The 20,075-nt window shown below is 52.2% G+C and overlaps 2 protein-coding genes across 4 annotated transcripts in view; one reads left to right on the plus strand and one right to left on the minus strand.

The window, feature by feature from the left end:
• Positions 1-4,688, plus strand: part of ADIPOR2 (adiponectin receptor 2) — a 46,889-nt gene extending 42,201 nt beyond the window's left edge. For all 3 annotated transcript variants that reach the window (XM_068402067.1, XM_068402068.1, XM_068402069.1), the window contains exons 7-8: positions 184-377; positions 1,922-4,688. In XM_068402067.1, coding sequence (XP_068258168.1) covers positions 184-377; positions 1,922-2,053 — 326 coding nt within the window. In that variant the 3' untranslated portion in view covers positions 2,054-4,688. The remainder of the gene's footprint in view (positions 1-183; positions 378-1,921) is intronic.
• A 9,285-nt stretch (positions 4,689-13,973) lies between these two features.
• CACNA2D4 (calcium voltage-gated channel auxiliary subunit alpha2delta 4) overlaps positions 13,974-20,075 on the minus strand; it is a 131,784-nt gene continuing 125,682 nt past the window's right edge. Inside the window, exons 37-40 of the mRNA XM_068401022.1 lie at positions 19,002-19,119; positions 15,532-15,644; positions 14,787-14,869; positions 13,974-14,060 (exon numbers count right to left, since the gene is read on the minus strand). Of these exons, the coding sequence (XP_068257123.1) occupies positions 13,974-14,060; positions 14,787-14,869; positions 15,532-15,644; positions 19,002-19,119 (401 nt within the window). The remainder of the gene's footprint in view (positions 14,061-14,786; positions 14,870-15,531; positions 15,645-19,001; positions 19,120-20,075) is intronic.

The raw sequence follows: 20,075 nt of genomic DNA on the forward strand, positions 1-20,075 counted from the left end.
CTGTGCATTCTTTAACTCCTGTCCAATAAAGCTCTTCTGGGGACCTCCAGCTTCAAGAGTTGTCACCTTTCTGCTGCTTTGGCAAATACTGTGTTTACCCTCCGTAGCTTTTGTGTTTTCACTGTCTCCCTTTACCACCACTGTGTTCAAATCTGACTCTCACACGTTTTCTTTACCTCCCAGGAGTATTTCTAGGTCTGGGTCTTAGTGGGGTTATTCCCACCCTGCACTTTGTCATCTCTGAGGGGCTCCTGAAAGCAGCCACAATGGGGCAGATAGGCTGGCTGGCACTCATGGCATGCCTGTACATCACTGGTGCTGCACTATATGCTGCCCGCATACCGGAGAGATTCTTCCCTGGCAAGTGTGACATCTGGGTGAGTCTACAGAATGACTGGATGAGGAGACCAAGGTGAAAGATGGTTCCCCTTGAGGCTGGAGAATGTTGTGTCAATGTTTTCTTATTGCAAGTATCAAAGTGCTGCACCAGAAGCATAGGTCTTCAGGGGCCAAACAACTGTGGGCTCTGAGCCCGGCTTACCTGGTGCCTCTTTTGCTGAGTTATCACAAGCTGGCTGGTCTGAGGTAACTGCTGGTGTGCGAATTCACCCCATCACGTGTACTAGATAGCTTTAATAGATGAGTAAGCAACTTTGCGAACCTTTTTGTTTGTGTGTGTGTTGAGGATCCTGCAAACACATCTTAACCATGCAGAATAGTGCGTGGTTATTTCTCTGATGTTCAGTGTGTTCTCTGGGACCTTCACCCTGTCTGGCTCCCCATCTTGTGCAGCCAGTGAAAACACTGGATAGATGGTAGACTTTGGAGGGATTTCTGGCCCAGAAGAAGGGAACGTGGGGTGAGCAAGTGTGTGGGTGGGGGAAACTTGGTATGAGGGAAAGGATCACGAAGACTGTAGAGGGGCAATACGTGGGGAAGATGTAAAGAAAGAAATAGGGTAGAGCAATAGTAGAGATGAGGGAGGTGGACTGTTGGAAGGCTACTGTACTTCCATTAGGATAGTTCTAAGACCCCAAAAGAAGACTAGAGGTGAGAATGAAGCCTGGGTTGTTTGAGCGGCTTTTGCACAGCACCAGTTTGTTAGGTTTGTTTAAATGGCCAAACAAAGCCTTGTTACAATAATGAGCTAGGCTCCAAAAACACTGGTGTACCACCAGCTCTTTTCCAGGCTTCCCATGGAGCCTGCAAATACACGTTTGTAGAAATTTTTCAAGAGCATTATCCATACTGGTATGGCTTCCCTCAAACAAGGGCATGCTTTGTCATGTAGCTCCCTCATGGTTTTCATTCTGCTGTACTATAATCAATGGCACCCTGGGCATTCATTCAGAACATCTGGTTGTTTCTGGGTTTTAATAGAATACCCTTTTTTTTTCTGTTCTGTTTCTCTGTGGCAGAGAAATAAAATAACAACCTTCTGAAAATCCGCTTAGTAAAACTTAAACTGTGACCAGAGCAGAGTTTGTACGTGTTAGCTGTACGAGATAGTCCTCTTCATTAATAAACTACCAGTGTGTGCTGTGGAGGAACTGATTTTAAAAGTGTCCTGCTTAAGCCTTTTGCCCAAAGCTCTGAAAATATCCTTGTCCCTTCACAAAGATGCACTATAGCATTTATGTAGCGTATTTGTAGACTGTGACCAGCTTGTTAAAATGACTGAAGGGTGGAGGGGGCGTGGGTGTGTGTGGGGGTGTGTGTGTGTGTGTAGAATTTGATTATTTTGCTAATGATAGGAGAGGAATGGGCTTTAATACACAACTCTGAGAACTTTGCAGCTTGTGGTTTGAGGTACTGCTACATGTTACTGTGTACTTCAGCTGAATGTGTGGCTTGTTTGGAGACAGGGTATCACTAGAACCCAAAGTGCCCTGGCTGAACGGAAGCGTTTTCTTTTCCGCAGTTCCACTCCCATCAGCTGTTTCACGTCTTTGTAGTGGCTGGCGCTTTCGTGCACTTCCACGGGGTTTCGAACCTCCAGGAGTTCCGTTTCACGGTCGGAGGAGGCTGCACAGAGGAAGATGGGATGCAGTAAAACCAGCCTTCAGCCCAAGATTGTAACCAAAACAGTACCGCAAGTGCAGGTGAAGCATACAGGCTTGCGAAATGAATACCTAAGAAGAATCCAAGTTTCAGCTGATGGGGCATGGAGCTTCATGAGGATTCTGACTAACCAAGATAAATTCTATACCTCAAGCAATGGAATGAATCAATTTGAAGACCAGGAAATTCTGAAACCCTAATTTATTCTTGGGATCTACAGATTGAGCTACAGAGGACCCTTTCCAAATCGGCTTCTGTTCAATGCCATATTTATTTGTAGAATTGGGGAGGGATAGCTTAGCAGTTTCCTTTTTTTTAAAAAAAGAAAAAAAAAAATCTCAAGGTTAAATTTATATCCTCTTGGAGGGTTTGGGAGTTGATTTTAGATGCTCTTTTGGGAGAAAAACAAATTGTAAATAAGATTTCTAACTTTCTGTTTAAATAAAATTTATATAAATGTTTTAAACAATGGGTGGGGGGAAAAGGGTTTTTGTAAAGAATGCAACATGCAAGTACCACACACTGTTTAAATTTTGCACAAAATAAATGATTGCAGGAGGACCAGGTAAAATTCCCAGGAGTGAAGCATTGTTGGCCCTGCATATTTTCCTGGTGGTCAGCATGCCTTAGGCAATGTGGGGTCCTGGCCAGCACTTGGAGTGGATTCGGTACATGTACACAAGGGTTGCGAAGGCTGGATTAATCCCATTGTCATCCAGGTCACAGTGCTAGCAAGTTTGTTTACTCAAGTAACTCGAAAGATACATCTGCGCCCTGCCGAAGCGTGTGGGACAGCTGCCTTCCAAGCTTGCGTGGCCTGTGTAGTTTTGGATAGTGGATCTTACCGTTAGTTGTTTTGGTTCTCATCGTATGATTTGGAGCATGATGGGATAACTGCACGTGAAGTGGGGAACAGTCCGGCTCCGTCAGTGCCTGCCTGTACCCAAAGGCCCCCGTTGAGTAGGTGGTTGCTGTTTGCGGGCCTGCCCTGTTTTGTCTGAACAAATGATGGTAATGCACTTGTCAAATGGTAGTTGAGCATGTGAGGTGAAACAGAGGTGGGGTTAAGATGGACTGGAAAGAGGAAACTGTGCGCTCCAGGGCTTGGAGTTAACAGTTACTCCAGACCTCAAGCACATTAGCTTCTTGTGTCAGGCTCCATATGCCAAGGGAGTTTGCAGGTTTTTCTTTTTAAGAGGAAAAATCCACAATCAGCCCAATGCAGTTCCTTTTTTGTTTTTGTTTTTTTTTTTCTTTTTCCTTAGGTCTGCTTCCCATCTGTTCTTTAGCAATGGGACTGCTGGTATTTCTTAAATCTAAAACTAAGAGTTCAGTTGGATTGCTGTGGAGCAGATGCACCTCTTATATAAGGAGGAGGTATATACCTTTCTCTTGTGTAATTGATGTAGCTTCATCTTTGGAGCCCAGTCAGAAGCCAGACTGAAGGAGAATCTTTGGAGTCGTAAGATGAAACTTGAATGTTTTGTTTGTTATGGCACAGGTATTGCTTGGAGTGTTTAGCTGGGAATTCAGAGCAATTACCTCTCTCATAGATGAGTTACACAGCTCATAAAATGCTGTATTTCACAAGGAAGGAAGGTAAATGGTGGGGTTTTTTTGTTGTGTGTTTTTTTTTTTTTTTTAAGACTCTTGCAAGTTCATCCTTCGAGAGAAAAATGTGGATTGCAAGGATCTTCCCATACCCTGGATATCACAGTGTGTTTTGGGAAGTTGCTTTGCCTGATGGAGTCAAGTAGAAGCAGAATGCCTTCCGAAAGTTGACCGGGTATTAAGGCTTCATCCCTCGAATGGGGTCTTTGTAAAGCCTCTGAGAGCAAGGTCAGCTGCAGAAAGGGGAGCTGCAGCAGAGTCTGCGAGGTTAGAGGGATGTGTTCTCAGTAGGATCACTACACTGGATACCTGTAGAGCCAGAAGAAGTTTATCACAGGTCTGTGCGGTACTAAAATGAAGTAAAGAGCCCTATTAACTTGGATGTAAGGGCTAATAGCGCTGGCATCCTGGACAAAGATGTCGAGTTGCCTGGCAGGAAGTATACTGGTGTCTGAGAAAAGCGTGGTACATATCAGCATCAGAGTTGTCTGTGAGGCGCTTTGGGATACCTCTGTAACAGTACCAGCAGAAGCGGCAGTCATCATCCTGGATCATCCCACGTTCACTCCTTGAAGGGTGATTGTAACCTGGTCCTACACAGCACAGAACTATTACAAAAACACAGTACTCCACATGCTATTCTTAATCCAGTCAGTCTCTCTGTTCAAGAAGTTTGTGTTCCAATAAAAACAACCTAGCTGTGCACTTTTCTGTAGCTCTTGCTGAGAACTCTTCCCAGGTTGGCACCTGAATGCCTTACTCTCAGCAGTCAGAGGCTTGCTTGCTCTGTGTGCAGGTTATTGCCATAGAATAGTTAGGACCTACAGCTTCTTTCCTTCCCCATTAAATAGTGGCCTTGTTCAGTATATTTCTTTTTAAAAATTGCTTACTGTTGAAAGCAATGAAGCACATTCTGGGGTTTTGATGGTTGGGGACTCTGGTGATGGTTCCATATAAGATGGGATCTTATTACTTGCTGTATTCTTAACTTCTGCTAATAAAAGAACCAAATGGAATACTCCAGTCTAGTTTGGGTCTTTCCGTGCTCTGTGTGAAGCTTGAAAGAGGCGCTCTCCCTTTCTTCCTTCCCAATGCTTAAAGGCAACACATCATAGGTAAGACTTCTGCTGGTGCAGAAACTAAACTGATGCCGAAAGGCTTGTTTACGTATGGTTGAACTGATGCTTGCTGTATGCTTCCTCGAGCAAAAGCCAGTGGGTGGGAGTTCGTGTGACTGAACCATTAGTTCTGCTATGTGGCATCCTCTTGGCTGTCTATAATTCACATCAAGTTTGTGCCCGGTCTTGCCATAAGATTTCAGTACTGTTTAACATACATAAACATCACAGCAGACAAAGGTGTCCATGGACTGTGCTGCCTCTTAGTGCTAATCTCGAGGGGAAATTTGTTTGTTTCGAAGTTTAGGCTTTTATTCGATGCCCACTGGAGTTGCCAATTGTAGTATGGGGCTGATTGTGGTGTGGGGGAAGGAGATGTTGTTAGATGTGTCTGGTGCCACCACTTCATGAAGCTGCTTGTCATAAGAATTCTCCTAACATACAATTATTCTGAACTTGCAGAGAATGAAAAGCCTGGGGCAATGTTTGTCCTGTCCCATGACTGCTCGTTTTTGACCTCTGCCATATTTTAAAAGTAACTTGAGGACAAAGAGGGATTGGTGTTACTGCTAAGGTTCATCATTTGTTTTGGAAAGCTTAGCTGAACCCACTCTGTACAGTGAGGGCATAAAGCTGCAGGGTGGTTTTGGGGCTCGCTAGCCTTTGTCAGGTCTCTGTTTCCTTCCCCCAAGCCTCCATCTGAACCTAGGCTAGCTCTAATTTCAAAGGTTCTCTATTTTTTGCATGTTTAGAGACACTAATTTTCAGTGGCTCAGTTTTCCAGTTCCTGGTCTTGCAGATTTTAGAGCAGACTGCATGTGTACTGTCCCCTTCCTCACTCTAAGGTTTAAAAGTGCTTTCTCTTACCAACTGCAGGTTGGATGCCAGGGGATGATAACAGGCAGACAAAGGAATGGAACAAGCTGGCCAAGGAGTCAAACTGGGTGGAGTGGGGTGGAAGTAGCAGAAACTGTGATTTATGGACAGAACCAGAAAGCCAAAGGTGAAGCACTGGAGAGGGTGAGAGCTTGCAAGGATGAAAATGGGCAGGAGGGACTGAGGGTGCGAAGAGCAAGAGCTGGATGGAAAAGAGGGTGGGTGCTTGAGACCTTGGTGGTTGTGGGCAAATTTTTAGGTGAGTTGAGATTGATAAGAGACCTTCAGGAAGCCTGTGACTCAAATTCCTGATGTACAGGAAGTGCCTCCCAGCCTGTACCCAGGTAAGACTGATAATCTTCTGGTATGTAGGCTTAGGGGCTGGCAGGGGCAGGAAGGAGTGAAGTTTGGCTGGGGTGAGAGTGGGGATGGTCCTGACCAGAACAGCCCTGTGCCTGGAGTGGGGCCTTCTAGTTCTTCATCGCCGTTTCTTGGCTGTCAGCAAACATCTGTGAACCGCCTGGGCAAGATACACCTAATCCTCCTCTTGTGTTGGTTCACACTGAGTCTGTGTGTGCTGAGTCACTCAGCATCTACAGCTGTGCTGTTTATCAGTTACTTGACTTGATATGTATTTTGCAGTGACTTGTAAGAGAGCCAGCTCCAGTAAATGACCTGTGACAGCTGAAGGTCTCGGGATGGATTATTTTTTTTCCTTTTAAAAATGCAAAGCAAATTCAAGGAGTGTGGAGAATGTTGCCATCAGATTACACACAAATTACACTAAAAGAAGCTGCCATGTTTGAATATGAATTGGGTTTATTTTGTTTTCAGAAAGCAGAATGATATTTAAAAGTTGCCTGGGCGGGCTAAAGTTGTACATCCTACCTGTTCTGCATGTAGTTGTGGCCGTGCCTTGCCCTCTTCCAAGAGCCATTTGTTTCATTCATTGCAAAGGGTGAACTTACCCTGAGTATGGATTAAAGCGCTACAATCAAGGTGAATGTCTAAGGCCATTGCCTAACTTTTTTAAGGAGCTGGAAATAAAAGAAGCATATGATTAGTGTGGAGGAGCTGAGTTTGTTTTAGTAGAACCCACCGGAGACTTCCCTGCAAAAATGACTTCTTTCCCCCCACCTTTTTTTTTTTTCTCTGCCTGCTGTATGGCATCAAGTGGTTTGTTTGAACCAAACTTTCCTGCTGGTCAGTGCTTCTATATTTGGAGTGCCCAAGCTGAAATTCTCCAGGCTGATTTCCAGGAGTGCTGAGCAATGATGGGCTTTGAATAAAGTTCCCTAAAACAATCAGCTCCCTGGAGGAGATGTATGTTAATTCCTAGGTCCATATTGCTATTTACGAAGAAGGAACACCGGCCTTGAGCTCACAGCAACATAGAGCGCGTCACACTGGATCATTTTCAAGTGCTTCAACAATGAGCAATGCAGGAGAAGCGCATGAGGAAATCATCTGCCCAGCATCACTTGGGCAGCACTGCAGTTCAGCCACTGCGAGAGGACCGTGGTGTATCTGGTCCCTTGCTCACCATCGGGAAGGTAGGCTCCTTGGGGAGGGATGGCAGGATGTGAGCCTGGCACTCCTGCGTGTGCACAAGGGGATGGTTTGCCTGCTTGATCTGAATTCTGGCATTTCCAGGAGCTTTATCTGCACCCCTCTGTCCTTTAGTAAAATTTGTGTTTGAACAACAGAGCTGTTACTGTTGCTGAGCTTGGGGATGTTTGCACTGGAGATTCACGCTGATCTCGCTTTTTAGCAGCTTAATCTCTCGTACTGGTACAGCTGGGTACAGAGGCTCTTCACAGTTGGCATAAAAGCTGAACCTGTGTAGTTGTAAATGAGGGAGGAAAATCATGGGCCTGGCTGGGTTCCCAGAACGACGATGCGTTTTCCTAACGGAGGCAAGCGACACCCAGACCAGCTCCAATAGCTGTCTTTTGTTTTCACCCCTAACCATGCCCAACCTGTGTGTATGGTTTGAGGTTTGCCTTAGTGCTGGCTGGAGCCGAGCTCCCCTAAACCGAAGAAGTTCTTCTGCAGGGCCGGGGCCGGCCGGTGGCCAGAGCGGCAGGCTGGGGCAGCGGCAGGCCAGGGCAGCTGCTCTCCACTTGCACCAGGAGCAGCCGGGGCCATGGGGCGGCAGCTGCTGCTGGGCAGGGGAAATGGGAAGCTGTCCCTCCCCGGAGGGAGCAGCTGCTGCCACCACCTCCCTGCTTGCTCCTGGCCGTGGCGGCCAGCCCGGGGCTCTGCTCTGGCTTTGGCCCAGCTCCCTTGTCCCGCTGCCCACAGGGGTGGCCGAGCTGGGTTCGCTGCCTTTGCCAGGAAGCCTCCTGCCAGTTTTGAAAGCGATGCAGCGTCCCTCAGAGCTGGGCAGGAGTGGGGTGACAGCAGGCTCCAGCCCCTGCACAGTGCTGAAGGAAGCCGCTGCTGGCTGAAATGCAGACAAGCAAGCGCAGCTTAGGTTTTTGGCTCGTGTGTAACCTACAGCATCCGCGTACTCGCTCTCACCAGCGTGGGGGCTTCCCCGGCAGCTCCCTGTCCCCTTCCCTGCCATCCATGTGAGACTAGCCTCTGGCATGACGGTGGCCTCCAGGAAGGCTGGCAGCCTCCTGCCACCGTCCCCGCAGCCTTTCTTTGGGGAGGGCCGAGGAAGCACCCACGTGCATCCCTGTGCAACACACACACTACTCCTCATAATGCTGGTGGGAAGGACGGCAGCGGCTGCCCAGCCCCAGCGGAGCCAAATGAGGGTGTAAGGATGGGGCTCGGTGCACAGCCCTCCCCCACCGCCGGTGGTCTGCTCGGGGAAAGGCGGGGTGCTGGGGCTCCTAAAACACGAAGCAGCAGGAAGCAAAAGCAGGAAGAGCTGATGAAATTCCCCGCGTGGCCCACAAGGTATTTACTGAAGAAACACGCTTGGTAGCGTTGAAGTGGGGCTATTACAGTCTGCGTCATGCGCTGATGACGGGCTGCGCTGCTGCGGCTGGTGTCATGGGAGGGGATGACAGCGGCGTTTGCTGGCTGAGTGGCAGAAGGTGTAAAGGCTCCTCTCAAGTGCAGGCAGGGGTAGCGTAAGGGGCCCTGCAGCTGGGGCAGGACAGAGACCCAGCAACAGCCTGCACTGAGGGATGGGGGAGCTCCCCAGCATCTGGAGGGGATGGGAGCAGCACCTCCCCCTCCAGCAAGGGTCCAGCTGGTGATGGAGTTGTTCAGTGCATGGGAACTTGATGCTTCTTCCCCACTTGCTTTAAAAAAACCCTGCTTTGTACAAAAGTAAGTGCCTCGTTTGGCTGCCGTCAGCTCCTCCCGCTCCCCTGCAAGCAGAGGCCTGGGAGAGCGCAGGGTTTCTATGCAGAAAGTACCGGTGGGCTTTGTCAGCAGAAAAAGCACCCTGGAAAATACTCTGAGGAGCTTGAGTTTGAGAGATATGCATAAAACCAAGCAAGACTGTGGTACTGGTCCTTTGCTGTGGCAGAGAAGGGCACCCTCCCTTAACCCACTTGGAGCAAGCGGCTCCTTGCTGTGACTGCTGCCATCCCCAGCTCAGGATGTGCCAGACTCTCGCTAAGTAGAAGCCGACTCAGGCCACCCTGCTGAAAAACTGCTGCTTTTGTGCCCGCTCCCAACTGCAAACAGCTGCTGTAAATCCAGGGCTGATTTTCCTACTATTTTGTAGGATGAAGTCATCCCTGTCTGGTCATACTCGAAGGTGTAGTCATCTGTCTGCTCTGTCCCAAGGCATGAGTCAAGGGAGGGCACGTGTGTATGCGAGGCTGTGTGAGGTGTGTGTCCCCTGCCTGCAGCTTGGATGCCCTTGGTGCCCACCATGGCATTAGAGGGGGAAACAGGGTTACATCAGCCTGCAGTGGGGTGTTTCTGAAGCCTGTAAGGAGTGTAAAGGTGAGATTTCAGGTCCCTTCCCAGCTCCCTTTCCACCTGCCTGGGAGGAAATCAGCTGCAGATGTAGGACTTGTGAAGCCCCTGATTTGTGTGGCAGCCAGATGTGGCCAGGTGGGTCTGACAGACACCCCTTACTGCAGAGCACCACTTGTGACTTTTATCCCATCGAGTCTTGCCTTAATAGAATGAACCCCAATGCCTACAGTTTGTGTGCTTATGGGGGTGGATGGGATCTTGCAGGAGATACAGCTGTGATTTATAGTGCCCTGTCAGGATGGCAGCAGGATGCTGCTTGGCTGGAAGTGAGGGAGAGCTCCTCTCACAGCTGCTCCTCTGCTGGTCGGATCCTCTGGCCTCAAATCTCTGCTTTTGCTGATCTACTTTCGTCTGCTCTGCCCAGCACATGGCTGAAGAAGTTGGGAGCCAGAGCAGCTGCTCTTCCTGGGGATTTTTCTCTCACTAGGGCTGTGAGCCTCTCTCTCTGCCACGCGAGAAGAGCAGGCAGTGGACTTTGCTTAACCCCACGTTGGAGACGAGAAACAAGTAGGTGTGCTTGGGGTCTGCTTTGCTGGGGAAAAAAAAAGCAAGCCATACCTGGGCACAGCTCGTCCCACCATAGATCAGCAGCACCATTGGAAGAAAAGGGCTGTGTTTGCCTCCTAAGAAACAACTAAGACAAACCTTATGTACAGAAGCAGGAGCTTCTGTCACCAAACTGCATGGCACAGCATGCATGTATTGCTGGGGAGCGCTGGCCCAGGCCCCCTGGGAGCTGCTGTGGCCAAGGGCAGCTGTGCGGGGGGCCGGGGAGGCTCCCCTCCTTCTCACTCTCCGCAGCAAGCCCAGCCGTCCCAGTTCCAGCAGCGGGTCTATACATCACATCTCCTCCCCAGGCAGCAGGGAGTCCCCCGCAGAGGAGTACCCAGCACTGCCCAAATGGTGCTGCTGGAGCCTCTCAGGGACCTGGGGGTCTCCTCCATCCCCCTGTGCAGGACACGGGAAAGGAGAGATGCCTAGGACATCGCTATGAAGCAACAAGCACAAGTGCGGGGGCACCTTCTGAAGCACAGCAGGAGCAGGCAGTGCAGCTCAGCCAGGGAATGCCAAGAGATGTCTTCCCCCACGGCCCTGCAGCCAGATGCTGGGGAGCTGTGCCGCAGGATTGGGGCACCCCCAGAGCAGCCCCGGCTCAGGTGGTGAGGGGCTTTGGGGTCATGCCTTCCCCTTGCGCTCTCGCAGAGGCTGCTCTCCTCTGGATACACACCAGAGCATCTCCCGACTATTAGCTGCCATCCAGTTTCACCCCCAATCCCCAGCTCAAGCCCTGCAGCGTGGGTGGGAGGGAGCTGGTTGGTGCAGGGGGCACTCGGGGAGCAGCTGGTGAGCCCTAGAGAAGGCAGCGTGGGCTGGCGGGTTGGGATGTGATCAGTGGGACCGAGGCGGTGCAGGCTGAGGCGAGCGCTTGGCACCTGCTGCCAGCCCTGGGAGGGCCTGGCTGGACCGGCTGGCTGTGCCCACAGCCCAGCTCCCACTGCCTGGCGGGTGCCCAGTGGGGCCCCGGCACAGAGGCACCGGCAGCTCCGGGAACGGCTCCTTTTGCTTTAGCTGGGTGCACCCCAGCACCGGCGGCTCGGAGGGAGATGTCCATCCTCCTGCTGGTCACTGCAGCTGCTCGACGCTGCGGTGTGCAAACGGTGCGAGGGGCTCTGCAGCCCAGTTCCCAGCATGTGCTCGGGTTTTAAGTCAGGGCAAACTTTCACCCTTATTTTTTGGTTTAAGAAATAATCCAGGTCTCATCCCTGTCCTATTCCCTCGAGGTACAACCTATGCACAAACTTGCTGAAGCAACTAAGCTGGGTATCATTCACATCGCCACTCTTTCAGTGCAGGTCTCTTTACAGGACCGTGTGTACTGTGGATTAACGCACCTCAAATCAAACATGGTTCGTATGCAGCAGGGTGATGAGTATTTACATATCTTTTTTTAAGCTGAGTGGAGATGGGACTGCTAATCCTTCCTGACAGGGAGGTCACCCTTGAACGTGGTGCCCCAGGCACCAAGGGCAGGCACGCAGAGCTGGGGGAGCTGTGCCAGCTGGTGGGGGATGCCCTGAGCCAGTGGCTGCTCCATCTGCGAGTGGCTCATGACTCCTCAGCCTTGACAGCAGCTCCTTTTCCCTCCGTGCTGCCTTCATCTTCCTCGGCTGCTTCTGGCTCTGATAAGGTCACTGCATCTGAAGCCTGGAAACCATCTCTCCACCTCCAGATTTACTTCCAGTACCGCAGTTGTTCCTCTCCCCTTTGCTGTAACACCACCTCCAGTGAGGAACTGTAACATCCTGAAAGGTCCCCACCAGGACGTGGTTGTGACCAGTACTTCCCCTAGTGTCGAGTGACATGGGTGGCAAGAGGAGCAGCATCCATACTGACCCTAGCACACCTGGGGTGTGTTTGTGGGCTCCTGCTCATGCAGGGAAGGGGACAGCCCCAGTGTGAGGATAAAGCCCTTTCCCATAAAATTGCCCATTGCAGCAGCTCCACATGGGTCTAACCCCAGTGGTGGTGGCTGCTGTAGGGGGTGGCTTGGTGGGCTTGATGAGGACCCCTGCAGCTCCACATGGCCAGCACATGTGGAGGGCAGCGCTGCAGGCAGTGCTGCGTGTCGAGCAGTGAGCGAGGAGGGTGCGGGCACTAACCTGGCAGGAGGTGGCAGCTCGGTGTGATGAGCCACACAGCTCTCAGGGGGCCTGAAGAGGTGCAGGGGGCTCCCCAAGTGGCCTACTGGGCAGAGGAGGCCAGGGCAGTGTTCTGCCTTGTTGCCCTGCTAGCCTGCTCCCTTGGTGCCACCGTGGTGCATCCATGGATGCTGGGGTAGCTACAGACGGAGACAGTACAGAGCTCAAGGTGAGACCCTGTTTCCATCTGTAGCCATTGACTGTGGCATCCCTACCCCTGGCACATACCCCACCGGCGCCGAGACCCCCATCCTGCCTCAGAGTTGAGAGCGCCAGGGGCTGTGTGGTGCAGTCGGCTGGTTCACAGCGTGCGTGCTGCATGGCAAGAGGCTCTTCTTCCTGTAGCTCTGGTAAAAACAACAGTGCAGTGCCCAGGAGCACTTCTTGGCATCCCCCTGAGTTGCTGGCACATCCCTGATGACCAGGCCACTGCAGCTGTGTTCGCAGTCCCTCCACCCGCACCCTGTCCCCATGGGTTTGGTGGGGAGAGGGGTTTCTGGGATGTAGTGTAGGACTGCAATTAGAACCAAACATGACATGATGAAGCTTAAGTATCTATTTAAAATATGCCATATATTTGTTTTTAACGAGATGGTATGGAGCAGTTCATACAAAAAAAAAAGGGAAAATGGGTGCTCCCCACCCGTTGTCTGTAAAGCTCTGTGAGAAATGGCCCATGCCCACCAGCTGGGAACGCCAGGCTCAGGGCAGGGGGTTGTTTGCCCCACAACCAAGGGCAGCTTCAGTGAGCAGGGCAGTGCTGCTCTGAGGGGAAAAGTGCCTGTTCCTTAGCTGCTTCTGCAGTGCAACTAGCAGGCAGTGGGGAACATACTGCCTCTTTTGGTGGGTCATACACAACCCCTTCCCAGAGGTAAGTCAAGTCCACATCTAGACCAGAATCTGGCTGCTGTTCTAGCAGTGTTAGGAGTGGTTGCCTCGGCAGAGCTGGCATAGCTGCAGCTAACTAGTCAAGCTGTGCTACTTCCCATCGTCCAGTTGTGTGTTACGTTAGCACAGTTCAGGTTAGGCGCCATGTCCTGCCCCAGGGGTCCTGGGGCTGGCGGTCACCGGACCACCCCCAAGACCAGGAGATGCTGCCTTCCTGCTGGGAACCACTAAGGGCCCTGTTCTGGCAGGGCTGTGCCTGGGCTGCCCTCATCCTTGGTGCTTGAAGTCCTGGCAGCTCCCACTGAGGGACAGGCAAACAGCATCCCCTGCCCCTCTTGCTCTCCCAAGGCCAGATCTGCCCCACCAAGCCCTCTGCCTCCTGAAGCAAACTGCCCCAAAGTGGCTCTGTGGGAGGCAGGGAGATGGTGAAATGCCAGCCATGCCAATGACCTCGGCCGTCCTGGCTGTGAGCAGCTCAGTAGGTGGTGTGCCGGGAGCTGACCCTGCCAGTCCTCGGCACAGGCCTTTTGCTGCAGGCTTTTGAGGAGGAAGCAGCTTCCACCATCGGCACCACACTGGACCTTGCAGTGAAGGACACAGGACATGCTGCGCTGACTCGTTAACACCTCTGTCTCCCCAGGGAGTTGCAGTGGGCATCCCAAAATGGCCTGCGCCGCCCATCTCCTCCCCTCCTGCTGCTCTGGCCAGCGGCGGCCCCCTCCTTCCTGGGTCTCTGCCTGTGCAGGCAGCGTCACTGTTGCAGGCAGCATCACCGCAGGAGCAGCGCCAGGGGCAGGAGGAGCAGCGCTGGCGAGACAGAGACCTCGGCAGTGCCACCGCAGTCTTGGGCATTTTCCTGGGAGACAGAAGAAAAGGCATCAGCTTGCTTACTGCCACAGTGGCTGCTGGCAGAGGGAAGGGAGCCTGCCCCTCACCTTTGGATTGGGGAGCAATGCCTGCGGCAGAGGGCCAAGACAAAGGATCACCGGGGGCAAAGGAAGGAACTCGTTTGATGCCCGTGGGCTATGGCAGCTGCCTGCGAGCTAGGAAGCCACCTGCCTCCCCAGCTCTTGCCATCAGAGGCTGCAGCAGGATCAGCTCCTGCCTGCATGTCCTCCTGCAGCTCCTTCCAGAGTCCCCTGCCCATGAGTGGGTCACCGTGCCCGCTTCTGGCCCCACGGGGCAGGGATGGGCACCTGAGCTGTCTCACACGCTGTGTGAAGGTGCCCGGCCAAACTCCTGCCAGCCCAGCAGGCGGGAGAGCTGCCTGGCTGCACCAAGCCCAGGTTGCAAGGGCTGGGTACAGGAATCGAGGCTTTTCCAGCAGGTGACACCCCCCACCCCCACCCCTGAAGAAACTCAGCAACCCTGTGATGTCTGAGCTCAAGCCCTTCGCAGGTGTCACTAGTGTGACTGTTCTCCTGCTAGAAAGTCCCCTGGGGAGTCACACGGCTGTGTCTGGGTCCAGCCAGTGGGATGGGCATGCGATACACACAATACAGGGGTGCAAGAGGAGACATGGCATGCCCGTGGTGAAACCCAGCCATGTGCTCTTCCTCCCTCCCGCGCTGCCCCAGGGTACCTCAGGGTGAAACGCGTGGCACGTGTCTGGCCGCCGCCTCAGCTTCTGGGACCGCATCCGTTCACACTTCACTGAAGCATTATGTGCGGGCTGTTAAGGAGACTGGCAGCGGCAGGCAGGGAAAAAGGGGACGAGTGCCACACAGACCCATGGGGTCCTGATGCAAGTTGTCTAGGTGGAACTGCACAGCCTGGGAGACAGAGGGGGGGAGGACAAGGGAAGGGCAGATCACCCTGCATGGGCTGGAGACATCTCCAAGTGCCAGACGGTGGCAAGGAATGACAGGCAGCTGAAAGCAGCCAAAACGCACAGAGAGGTCTCAGCTTCACAGTGACAAGGTGCACCATCTCACCACCCTCACGAGGAGCAAGGAATGAAGACCTAGCAGGGATGGGTTACAGAAGCACCTGGGAGCACTGTTGCGCAGCCAGCCCAGCTGTACCCACCCCACCACTGACCCTTTCTTCTGGCCTGTCCTACCCTCATCCTCATACAGCGCATCTGACAGCCTGGCTGGTGGAAGCTGGCTTCCTCTTGGGCGGGGTCTGGAAGGCAGAACAGTTACCTCCTCTCCACCACACTGCAACCTTACCTGCTCCATGTCTCTCTCCCCAGCTGCCCCACAAGTCGGGCCATACCCTCCACCCCTGTGCCAATTGCCCCGGCAGCACGTTTTCCACCCTGGCAAACACGGAGACAAAAGGGCCTGTGGAGCCTTGTGTCCCTACTGCGCGTGGAAGGATATATTTGACCTCTTTCACATCCAGCAGGATGGGTGGGAAGACGCTGCAGTCGCAGGCGGCATCTGTGATGAGGAGCAGGAGGTTACTGCTGGGGATCTGCTGCGCCACAAACATCCTACAAGAAAAGAGCAGGTGGGAGAAAGCACATCCCTCCTGCTGCAAAGCCCGAGCAGCTGCCCCAGCACCACCTGGCCCCCAGCGAAGAAATCCAAAGAAAACAGAGATCATTGGAAACGGGATATCAGCAGAAAGTGGGAGAGACACAGCGAGCAGCTGCGTGCAAGGGGGACAGGGTGTTCGCACACCTTTTTTGGCCTCAGAAAGCTCCGAACCGGCTCACATTTACAGCTCCATGCTAGGCACAAAAGACAAAATCAAACCAACCAAACAAAAATACCAACCAACAAGCAAAACGCAGCGCAATCCCTCCCCATATGCAGCAGCATGTCATAGAATCATAGAATCATAGTCAGTTTGGTTGGAAAGGACCTTTAAGATCATCAAGTCCAACCGTTAACCCAGCACTGCCAAGTCCACCACTAAACCATGGCCCTAAGCACCACATCTACTTGTCTTTTAATTACCTCCAGGGATGGTGACTCCACCACTTTCCTGGGCAGCCTGTGCCAATGTTTGATAACCCTTTCGGTGAAGAAATTTTTCCTGATATCAGGAAAATCCTGATATCACAGCAGATGACACCTGAGAAGGCCTGGTTTCATCCGAGGTGTGCCAATGCCCATTCAACGTATATTTATGCATATGCTTATACAATGCAAGGAGGTATATACTATGTGGTCCTGCAAGGGGCAGAGTTTTGCTAAATTTTGTGTTATTGGAGTGAGAAACGGAGGATCCCAGTAGTATCACACACGTTACATCGGTGTGATAGGACTGACCGACTGGCGCTTGGTCGTGCCTACTGCCACGAAATATGTGCAGCTTCACTTTGCAGCCACAATTTTGCCTGTCTCTTCCCCTCCCGGTCGGACAAGCAGACTACAGAAAGGTCCAGTGACAAGCACAGGCACGTGCCGGCGGGGATGTGTCTCAGTGTAAGTGTTTGCCCGAGGATGTGCACGTGAGGGCTGGCGGAAGTGCTGCCACCCAGTTGTGCAGGCGGCGGAGGGCTTGTGTGGGCAGAGCAGGATGAGGGCAGGCACGTGTTTCGGCTGCGTGCAGGGTTTTGTGCATGAGTGTGTGTGTGCGTGTGCACATGCGTGGGCAGCTCAGACGTGTCTCTGTGCTCATGGGCCTGCGGGCCGCTGTGACTGTGGGTTTGCACACTGGCACGTGCCTGTCTGTGGACCCCCTGGGTGAGCACGGGGATGCATGTCCAAGCGCATGCATGCCAGTGTCACCGCAAGGCGCTGTGCATGCCTGGGCATCTCACCAGCCTGTGCCACCCCCCTGCCCGTTGCCTTGCAGGCATTGCCTGCCCTCTGCCAGCACAGAGGCTGCAGCCAGCCAAAGCAAAGCGGAGCTGCCCACGCTGTCCTCCTCCACTGCCTGTCTGCACCGGCTGGCTGTACAGCTCTGGTGAGGAGCCTGCAGGCTGGCCTGGGGCCACTGGGCACAGGGGTGGCCATGGATGTTGGGCTCAGCGTGCCTGCACTGGTGGCAGGGCTGCAACGCTGCAGCCGGCATGTGGCTCTGTGCACTCCGGGTCCTGCTAACCACCTCTCAGCCAAGGGAGAGGGCTTCTGCTTTAGAAACACAGGTTTGTAAGGATGTGCCTACTGCACTGACCAACCTGACTGCACTGGAGGACCGCCCTGTCTCCTGGATTATTCACCACCACCTAGCCTCCAGGGATTTCTGTATTCAGTTTTAGAGGTGTTCAATGTCACACACTGCAGCAAATGACCATTTCATTAGTATTCCTGGCTGATGACTGCTGTGGGAGCTTTGACAAGCAGATTTTAACCTACGCACAAATTCAGTAACCAGGATACAGGTGCCCCATGCACCAACCTGCAAGCCAACTTCTTGCCCATCATGGAGCACCCAGCCTATCCTTGCTCCACTGGGAACCACCTGGGATTGTGAAACGTGGTGGGGAAACCCTGCATGCCCCAGTGGGCCACTGCCTAACACTCCAGAGAGCCTGTGTCAGGGCATGTGTCTCTCCCTAATGTGAAAGTTGCAAAAGAGATGTGCTCAGGACCCAGAAGCTGCAATCCAGTCCCGCACCTGTAACTATGAAGGAGCTGAGCAGGACTCAGGGGCTGCTGCTGATCAAGCTGGCAAGATGCTCCCTCCCCGCTTTATACCATAAGGCAGTGATTCAAGTGGGACTGGCAGTAGGAGACATGGGGTTTATGCTCATCACTCTGAGTTCATTCAACCCCCTCCCCATCTCCCACCACTCAAGGGGTTGCTGTAACCACCACAGTACAAAATACCCATGGTGGAAACCTCTGCCAGCTTTCCCAGGGAGGGTCCGTGGGTGTCGGGCTCCTTCAAGGAGGGGTCAGGTCCAGGCTGTGTTGGTAGCGGAGATCTCTGCAGCCACAGTTTAAGGCATAAACAGGTCAGTTTGGGGCACTCAGCTCCTCTGGATCTGCCCAGAGCTTATTGCACCTACACAATACCTTGTTGTCACCAAATCTGCAACCTTTTCTAAAACAATGTTTGGCAAGGCCTGGTTTTCCTAAAGTCATGCTGACTAGGTCAGGCTGTTTTCCTAACCTTTAAGCCTTTCCTGAAGTTGATCCAAGACTAGAGTCAGACTAGGTAGGATTGAAGTTTGTTTTTTTTTTAAGAGGGATTCCAGTCAGACATATTTGGATGCCTCATGTTAGGAAAAGCTGGAGAAGTGGAAATTCATCCTGTCACCTGTCCACACGTGACTGCTGATAGTGCTATGAAGCTGCTGAAAACAGCCGCTTTTCACAATGACTTTTCTGTTATTTTGGATTGTTCATTATCTTAAAATGAAAACAGAAAGTAAAAAAGTGGACCTATGTTTTAATTTCTTTCAGTTTAACACTTTTTTTTTTCCCCCTCCCTGTTTTTTTTTTTCATAGAAAAACAGAAAAGAGGGAAAATTACAAAAGGAAAAGGAGAGCCGAAAGCATTGCAAAAAGGAACATTTTTCTAAGGGGAAAATTTTTGCCAGAAATCTGGAGGAACAGAAAAAGTTCCTTTCTGAAATCTGTGGAATGGAAAGAGAGAGAGATATATATATTTAAATGCTCTTTCCCTCATTCTACAGCCACCTCTGTTTATTAACAGATGGTTTTAATATTTGTCTCTTTTATCAATAAGTGGTAACTCAGGCATTTCATCTCCTGATTGTCCAGCGTGGCTGTTTAGCTCTGCTCTGGCCACGCGATGGGCACAGTGGCAGGCGAGTCTTCTCAGGTTGCTGCCGTCATGAACAGGCTCTGTGACAAGGCTCACGTGCCGTTGCAACCTAGGGATCGGGGTCATTAATTTTCCCACATGAAAGGGAAGCCACAATTCTTACTTTTGGCAATGTCCACACTCGATGAGCCCGTTGGTCTCCTTGATGGCCGGCTCGTACACGAAGATGGGGTACTCGGTGTTGCAGGGCTGCAAGGTGTCGTGCTTCTTGTGCTTGTGAGCTGCGATGGTAAGGAGACAAGGTGAGAAATGAAGGGCAGAGGATCATATAGGAGCAGTCTGCACAGAGATGGAAGCATTTGAGACTAGCGATGTAGGCTGGAGGAGCAGCCCTGTGTCCCCTGCCTGGCTGTGGCCAAGAGCGGGTGCCTACCAGAGAAGGAGGGGAAGGAGAAGCTGCAGAAAGCATCCAGGCAGTGGTCCCTGCTCCCACTAGGTGGTGTGGGAAAACCAGCCTATCTGAGAAATGTGCCCAATATTCCACTCTCCTCCCAGAAGCAAGTCTGCATCCTGTCCTGCTGAAGCCGCAGCAGGCACAGCACCCCAGGGACCTCTGCAGCCAGTTATGCAGGGGCATTTGGGCACCAGTACCCCTGTGTTCAAAGGAGGGGGGGGGGTGTCTACCAAACCAGTGGCGTTAATAAAGTCCCTCCTGCCTAACCCAGCCTTGGTTCATGCACTCTTTTAACCATTTGAAGCTGTGACTGGGCTGGTCCTCAGTACCCATGCTGAGGGATCTGCCCCTTTGGGGACCCTGTGTGTCTGTGGTGGGGTTCTCCATCAATCGCTGATCCTTCCTGAGCCCTCTGACATTTCACAGCGAGCCCACAGTGGGCAATTTGACAGGTTGAATACGTGTCACATTAAAAGGAAAACATCACTAGCAAACAGATCTGGCCTGAGACGACAGTGAAGCAGGGGATGGCTCTCAAGGACCAGCAGAGACCTGGCTAACACGTGGCAGTAGCTCCTGGAGGGACCGTCCGCTGCAGAGGCAGGGAGTAGCTGCTCCATCACTCATCAGTCACACTGTGGGACTCCCAAACTAATTTGGGGATGAGGGGGAGCTGAACCGCCTCACTGAGCCTCTCTTGAGAAGTGAGGGTATCCTTTCTAGGAGTTCAGCAGTCTGCCTTGCCTGAAACTACTGCCTTGGGCCCTTCTGGCAATTATTTTC

This window comes from Nyctibius grandis, chromosome 5 (genome assembly GCF_013368605.1).
Source record: "Nyctibius grandis isolate bNycGra1 chromosome 5, bNycGra1.pri, whole genome shotgun sequence".
NCBI classification, from domain to species: Eukaryota; Metazoa; Chordata; class Aves; order Nyctibiiformes; family Nyctibiidae; genus Nyctibius; species Nyctibius grandis.